General features: G+C 42.4%; 1 protein-coding gene across 1 annotated transcript; it reads left to right on the top strand.

Moving 5' to 3' along the window:
• Positions 1–234: 234 nt before the first annotated feature.
• NPBWR1 (neuropeptides B and W receptor 1) lies at positions 235–2268 on the top strand. The gene is given in 2 exon segments (XM_027899451.1): positions 235–1988; positions 1991–2268. Coding segments are annotated over 2 exon segments (975 nt in total). The 5' UTR covers positions 235–1057; the 3' UTR covers positions 2035–2268.
• Positions 2269–8352: the final 6084 nt, after the last annotated feature.

Genomic DNA, 8352 nt, shown 5'->3' with positions numbered 1-8352 from the left:
GCATCTGTCCTGCCCCAGTTCGATACCCATGCCTCGTGAAAAATGTCTTTGTGTTGCAAGATCATAGAATCACAGATTAGTTTGGGTTGGAAGGGAACTTTAAAGGCCATCTAGTCCGATCCCCCTGAAATGAGCATCATTTGACCTTCACTGACAGCTTTAACTCGATCTGGTTGCTCAGTGCCTAATGTACAGCATCACGATGCCCACGCCACGCGGTGGGATAAGCCCGGGGCCAGCCATGCAGTGCATACTGAGCTCTCAGACCCAGCACGACTAGCAGAAGCCACCTACAGCTGAGACTTTTCTCCCCGTTGCTGCACAGAGATACCTCGAGACAAGATGTGACTTCAGGTAATTGCACAAATCTCTTCCCAGTGCTCCAGCACTTTTAAAACACCCTCTCTGCAGTTCTTGTTACCTGTCTCTTGCTGCTTAGATCGAGACGGTCACGCATTTCACTCTCAGGATCAAGCAAAGGCGCGTCACAGGCATCCCTCTCCTGCATGAACCGGACCCGCACCCCCCCGCTCCCGGAACCGCACCACTGTAGCCGGGCTGGTAGAGGGCAGTGCATCTTTTCTCCACCTCCAAAGCGCTCTGCCCCGTCGGGAAGGGGATGTATTTTGCTTTTTGGGAAGCATACCAAGGACAGCGACTCCCCCGAGCGCAGGAACCCCGCGGTCTGCACCCCCGCCACCCCGGCCCAGAGGCGCCACCGAGGGACGGCGGGGACGGCGATCGGGTCAGACCGCTGTGTTCCCAGGTGAGCACTGTCACCTTGGGCTGGTTGTCACTCCACAGTAGTCCGAGACTGAGCACTGACCCTGCACAGCACTCACCGGTGTGGGAGGAGGGAAGGAGCAGCTGGTGGTACACTTCGCTGTCAGTGATCTCCCTTTGCCTCCATCAGATTGACAGCGGGCAGCATATGTGACTTTTGTGGTTGGATGTGCCAGAGGAGACAGCCTTGAGAGGAGTAGGGGTCTCGCCCTTTTTCCTCCCCCTTCCAAGTCATCCTCATCACCAGTGAGCCTGGCCACCATCTCCAGTAGTCATGGAGAACTCCTTCCCTGAGACCAATTCCTTGTGTGCAGACTGCACGGGGAGAGGGCATGGGGGTCTGAATATATCTGCTCCTCCACTTAGCCCCAGGTTCTACATCACAGTGCCTGTCATCTACTCAGTCATCTGTGCCGTGGGGCTGACAGGCAACACTGCTGCCATCTTTGTAATCCTCAAGGCGCCAAAGATGAAAACGGTAACCAACATCTTCATCCTCAACCTGGCCACTGCTGAAGAGTTCTTTATCTTGGTGCTACCCATCAACATTGCTGACTACCTGCTCCTGCAGTGACCCTTTGGAGACTTCATGTGCAAGCTCATCATCTCTATAGACCAATATAACACTTTCTCCAGCATCTACTTCCTCACTGTCACGAGCTTTGACCGCTACCTTGTTGTGGTGGCCACCACCAGGTCCAGGAAGTTGTCCTACCGCACCTAGTGAGCAGCCAAGATTGTGAACCTTTGTGTCTGGTCCATCGTCACAGTCATCATCCTGCCCTTCACTGTCTTTGCTAAGATACACAAGGAGCGGGAGTGCTCCCAGTGTGTCTTTGTGTTCCCCTGTCCTGAGAGTGTGTGGTGGAAAGCCAGTCAGATCTACACCTTTATTTTAGGCTTTGTCATCCCAGTGTCCACCACCTGCACCCTCTACACCACCGTTTTGTTCAGACTAAGACATATGCAACTCAATTGCAATGTGAAAGCCCTGGCCAAAGCAAAAAAAAAGGTGACACTGATGGTACTTGCCATCCTGGCTGTGTGCCTGTTCTGTTGGACATCCTATCACCTTAGCACCTTAGTGGTGGCCCTCATCACAGACATCCCACAACCTCCAGTCATCATTTGGATTTCCTACTTCATCACCAGCCTAAGTTATGCCAATATCTGCTTCAACCCTCTCCTGTATGCCTTCCTGGATGACAGAGGAGCTTTCACAAACTGATAGATCGCAGAACCACCTCATGAAGCCAACCCTCTGTCCCCTTGTCTGTACCTGTCACAGTTACCTGCTTTTCCTGGGTGATTCCAGCCCAGAGAGTGCAGAGAGTGTTTTCTCTCCAGTCTCCTTTTGCTTGTCTGCAAGTTTTCAGGTTATCTCACTACCCAAGACATGAACTGGGGACAAGTGTACCTTTCTCAACTGCCCTGTACTCATTTCTGTAGCATAGCTTGCCTTGTTATCTTTTTCTTTTTCTTTTTCCTTTTTCTTTCTCCTTCTCTTTTTACTTTTATTTTTCTTCTTTTCTTTTTTCTTTTTCTTTTTAAAATTTTTTCTTCTTTTTCTTTCTTCTTCTTTTATTTTTCTTTATTCTTCCTATTATTATTTTCTTTTTTATTTTTTCCTTTTCCTTTTTCATTCCTTATCTCTAACGAGCTTTATGACCTAGGTTTGTAGCGCACAGAGCTGCAGCTTTTTAACTCCAGCCACATGACTGTCTCAGTTACTGGTGATTTGTAAAGCCCAATAAAGGTCTGTTACCGAGTGTCTTGCCTCTTTCCTACCCATAGGACCTGCTTACCCAATGTCTTGCAAACTTAGCAATAATTGAAAAAGGCACAACTACAAAGGATAAGAACAAACCAAAGTATTGAGCTCATTTAATTTTACAGGTGACTAAGATAAGGTAGTCAAGATCCACGATAACAGGCAAGAGAGACCTCAATCTGGCTTTAATGAAGAAAGAGCACACCCTGACTAGTGAATAAAACACACAGATGTGGGTTTGGAGCCACTTGCTGTGGAAGATAGCTTAATAGTGTACTTGGTAGTTGTAGTTTGTAAAACCTGCAGCTTTTGTTTGTATCAGAAGTGATGATTACTTTATTATTTACCATGTGTTTATGGGCCATCTCCTTGTTGCACATACAGATTTTTTTCTTTTTTATTTTTGGTCCTAGAAAACAGAATCAAAAAGTATTTTCAGAACAAGTTAACTTTTAAGCATTTGAAAAATTCATATGCAGTGGTTAGGTTACTTTTAAACTATCTCTCACACACTTGCATTCTGTTTTTGTGTAATATTTATTAATATTTCTCTCAATGAGAAGTGAAATGAAAAAATAAATTTTAAAAAGGAAATACCTAAAAGATTAGGTTAATTTTATCTGAAAGAGGAGGGAGAGGGTGAATGAAAGTTTCACTAGAATTCACATATCCAACACTTCATGAGGAGGTTTTTTCCTCCTATCTCCTCTTTTAGCCATCTAAGGAAAACTAAAAAAATATGGAAGACCAAGAAAATATTTGCAGTCACTTAAAATTTCTCATCTTAGTGGACTTCCCTACTCTTCCCTACGCCAGATGCTAAATCAGTGTAACACAAATTTTGTTAGGTATTTTCCCCTCTCCTGAATACAGAGAGATAGGGAAGTGTGGCTAAGAAATTGCATTTCCACAGGAGGGGATGATGAGCTTCAGGAGGTGCATAAGGATTCATGTGGTACATCCTCAGGTTTGCGGGTGCCTCCTGAAAGCCCTTGTACCTCCCACTGCTGCAGTCTAAACGTCTGCCATAGGCATGTGGAAAGTTTCTTCTGCTAAATCCTTCTGAAGAAACTCCAAATGAAAATTTTACTTGCAGATTTTAGCAATTATGCAAATCCTGGTACATTATAATACCATATAACTGGGTCGATGACTAAATCATTTCTCCTTATAAGACATTAATATTCTCTGAGACAGTCAGTGCTAAATTCAACATCCAGCCTAGCTGTTATGGAAATGGAAGGATTCCAACAGTGTCTAGTTCTACTTCATTGGAGGGTATATGATTGACTTCCATCAGACACAGAAACTGGCCTTTGAAAGGGCAAGCCCAAAATGTGTTGATTACCCATTTCCACACCACATGCAAAAACATTCTTTGGGAACCAGAGTCCCACACTTCCATCTTTCCGACTGAAACAAAAGGTAATAAACTTTTTCCATCAGCTGTCTGGTGGTCAGTCACTTGCCATGGAGAAAGACATTAGTCTGTTCAGGCCAAGTAGCAAAGCCTCTCCTTGTTTAGGCTGCTGGTACACGCAACCATTTCATATTCTAAAGCCATCACTTTCACAACAGCTTTATTTGTGTAAAGACTGCATACAGGTAGAAAAATAAATAGTATTATTCTCAGGAAAGGGTCATTATTCCCTCATTGGTTGTGATCCTTCCCTGAAGACTGAAAAATTCCTGTGCTCAATTCCTCTTGTCCGTAGGGGAAAATATGAGAAGTATTATCCATTAACAAAATTCACTTCAAAGTATCTTGGACTGCTTGTCTTTTTTCTATCAGAAACATAAAAGTGCAAACAGAATATCACCTGTGGTAAACCTAATCCTTCCCTAAATTCCTTCTCATTCTGGAACCACATCTTACCTGTTCCTCATAATAGGATGAACATCCAAGAAGAATTCTGTGTGTCTCAAAATGTCTGGAGTTTTCCGAGAGCTGTTAGTCACAGAACAGGCTGAGATTGAGCAACAGCCCACCTCTGACATGGGTGCTCATCTGAACTTCACGCACTGAGCTGGACTCCCCTTGCTCAGCTGTGCTGTCTATGGTGTCCATGACATATTTGGGAGGTGGAACTGGAGCCTATCCTACTGCAGGCATTGCAGACTGGTATCCACCTGAAGGAGAAAGTTGAGCCTGGAGAACCTGAGGAGGGTGTAGAACGGTAAGCAAGGCCCCCTCTCGTCCCGAAGAGCTTCAGCATTAAAACAGGTGATACCCAGTTCTTCTCCCATCATATGCTCTTTTTTGTTTGGAAAACAGAACATTCTAAGCTTAAATGTGATGAAATCCAGCATTCAGCGGGAAAGGGAGAGGTTTGATCTTCAACACTGCTGGTCAGCAAGGATGATCTGATGCTGTATAGAAGGTAAACTTTGGCTCCCAGAGCAGCCATAGAGGATAACATAATGAGACATTTGCTCCCCTTAAACATTTCTAATTTCTTTTTTTTTTCCAGAGCAGTATTTTATGCTCCCGTTCAGACAATGCCTCACCAGCGATAATGAAATTTAACAGCATCATATTGTAAGACAGCATAGTTGCTGTAAGGAAGTATTTTCCCAGCAACAGCACTGTTGCCTGGCTATTCCTGGGCCAGTTATCCCAAACCCCTAGCTGATATTGACCACCATCAATCTCCGTGCTTTTTTTGGACTTCTTCAGCAGATTGCACTGACACCAGAGGATCTAGGCAAGTTTCTGACTCAGCTCAGGTAAGCTGGCATAGTTGAAGGGATACATAGTGCCATGTGATTTTTCATGTTCCAGATATGTTGGTCAAAGCAGCCTTCAAAACACACATCTCCTCCATCATCCCTGTGCCACTTACCTCTTAAGTTTTGCACCTCTATCAGTTGTATTTTAGAGGTTTTCAAACATCTCTCCAAGTATTTTTTCCACAACATACAGCTGCCCTGAAGTCAGGAACAGCACATCAGCAGGAAGCAGGCAGGTGTAAGGAGGCAGATGCCAAAGGAGAACGGATCAAAGGGTGGTAAGAGGGAAAGATCAGAAGGTTTACTTCAAAAGCACTTTCCTGGTCTAACAGAGGTACTGACATGTACACGTATCCATATCTCATGAAACTCCAAAATCCAGGTTCAAGGAGTTCTCACATTGAGTCCTGCTAGGAAATCCAGGGTCTGCTCCCTAATTCCTAATTCTGAATAATTGATTCTTAGAGTATATATATGCATTATAATATATAACTATATAGTACTTAATGGGAAACGAAACACTATGCAGTTCTTTCCTGGCTTACTTTTCAGGCTGCCTGTCCCTGGTGCAACAAGCTGAAGTCTTAAAAACACTCTCCATGAGCACAGCTGTGACATGGGCAGATTTATGATCCCTGTAGTACATCTGGACGTTTCACTGCAGCTGTCTCTGGTTGAGCACATCTGTCAAAGGAAAGTTCATCCACAGAAAAGAACATTTTTTTTCATGGAGTAATGTTTTGCTTAGATTTTTCCTGCAAGCTAAACTAAACTCATTTAAAAAATTTTTTGAATTCTTAGGTGTCTCTAAGAATCAATTTCCTTTACTTGTCTCCTAAGAATGTTTCCAGTTTCTGCTCTTTTTAACCAACTAAGGGATCATTTTTTTTCTAATAAAACTTTTGAGAGCAAAATCTTCCACAGTTTTCCTGTACTTTAATCAAACTAGGTACTACAATTTCTAAAGCAAATTAATACTCTATTTTTAAGTCTAGTATTTGTAGAAAGATTTATGCCATAAGGACTTTCTCTTAAATGAAAATGTACCAGTTTTGCCTGGTTATATTTGACCAGATGGAGTTTTTCTCTATGAGTTCAGAAGTTCTGGAATTTCCAGAGCCTGGAAACACAGTAAGCATTCCTTTTCCAGAGACTATTCACATGGGGCCTTAATAATTTCAACTGTGTACTAATTCAATGACAGGATATCCAAACTCCTAGAGATAAAACATAATCAAATTAGTTGCTCGTCAATCAAAGAGATTTAAGGATCTGCTATTCACACAGTGCAAGCAGCAGATGAAGCTGCAGATTACAGGCTTGAATTTAATAGGCAAACATTTAGTCTAACATCGACATCATTGTCTAACACACACAGTACAACATGCAGCTGACAACCCCCCAGCATGTTCACATGTGCAACATAGACAAGTTTTCATTGTAAGTGATTGTTATCTTTTTGCTCATTTTGGTAAGCAGCTGCTTATATGAGCAGCCAAGTCAGGACAAAGAAATTGTTCCATTCTTAACACTGTGTGAGGATTCACTGCTCACCAATATGAGTAAGGATCTTGCAGACAAACCCACCCCAGTTACAGTGGTCCCTAGCCCCCTCAGCTTGTTTGGCCTCTTTCTGCTTCTAAATAATTCCACCGTGGAAACTGAGAAAGTTCTTTATATTGCTTCACCAATTCAAAGCATGATGGCAACACGAGGCAACTCTGCATTTGTGGTTCAAGTGAGAGAACACCACCAATTTCTTTTTCTGCATTACAAAGCTAAAAACATAAAATTAAACTCTGCATAAGTTTTATATATTTTTCATTTCCCCATCTTCTTTCATTGCCATCTTTTGAAAGTATGAAGAAGAAGCAAAAATTATCAATTTATTGCTAAGACAGTTATTGAGGCTTCGCAAGTGCTTCCGAAGTATTTTTCTACTTCCAAAGCCTTTACACCACCAGAGGGGGTTCAAACACAACTTATTCAGAAAATGTACTCTGGAAAAGAGTTTCTGCTGTCATGCCCAACAGGGAGCATGCATTTTCTGTGTAAGGCATCAAATTTTCCTCAAATTTTATTTAAAAATATGATAAACAGAGGATATTAAAATAGCTTTAATTAAGGACAGAAATTTCCTTTAATAAAGGTCAGAATTTTCCAAAGGTGTGATCCCAAACCTGTTTGCCATTTTCCCGTTTCTTTATAAGCATCCTCTTCGAATATATAGTACCCTTACATATGAGCAGGCATGATGTCTGTTCCGGCAGCTGAGGACCCGTCTGCTTCTGCATGTTCCCACTCCCCCCAGAGGGACTGGTCTGGGGAAGCGTTGGGCAGGTATCACTGACATAAAGCAGAGGCAGTGTCAGCAGGCAAAGATCACCTCTCCTCCACACTATTCCTCAAACTAGGGTGTCCCTATGGATCCCCAGATGCCTCTGGACAAGGATTTGGATGTCTCTGTACTCTGCTTTCCACTACTTTTACTAGCTTGATTTTTTCCCCCCATTATTTCCCTTTCCCCTGTCTATGGCTCCTATTATACCCAGAGTGTATTTAGTGTTTTGGACACTTCCTCTACTTTCAGCTTCCAGCCCCGAGGTGGCACTGGTTCTTCGCTGACAAAACATTATTGGGTTCCCAAACAATAGCCAGGTGAAACAAAAAAATATTGGGTTTTTTTACTGAAACTATATGTAAAATGTCATGAATCCATATGCATTCAAAAAATTTGAAGATTGATACCTTTTAACAGATGTTGGTTGAACAAAGTCTGCTAATCATAGGAGTAATTTAGGATAAACCTAGCTTAAAACTCCTTTTTGGTCCCAGATTTGAATTTTTCATTCAGACACTAGGCAGGTTAGTAAGGTGAGGTATTCTCAGTCAAAACTCTCAAGTCCTTAAAGAAAACTGGTTATTGTCTTTAAAGAAAATATACTCATATTATTCTATTTTTAAGGTGTATATTGAAGAAAAAAATCTGTATCCTACTAATAAGCAGGAAGGAGTTTAATAATTTAGATATCTGGTAGAATTCCAGTTGGGTACAGTTAGTGCAATTT

Source organism: Empidonax traillii, unplaced genomic scaffold (genome assembly GCF_003031625.1).
Source record: "Empidonax traillii isolate 1590-97213 ecotype Southwest subspecies unplaced genomic scaffold, ASM303162v1 scaffold667:size605846, whole genome shotgun sequence".
Lineage (NCBI taxonomy): Eukaryota > Metazoa > Chordata > Aves > Passeriformes > Tyrannidae > Empidonax > Empidonax traillii.
The sequence above is the reverse complement of the archived record's forward strand: the minus strand, read 5'-3'. Positions and strand labels throughout refer to the sequence as shown.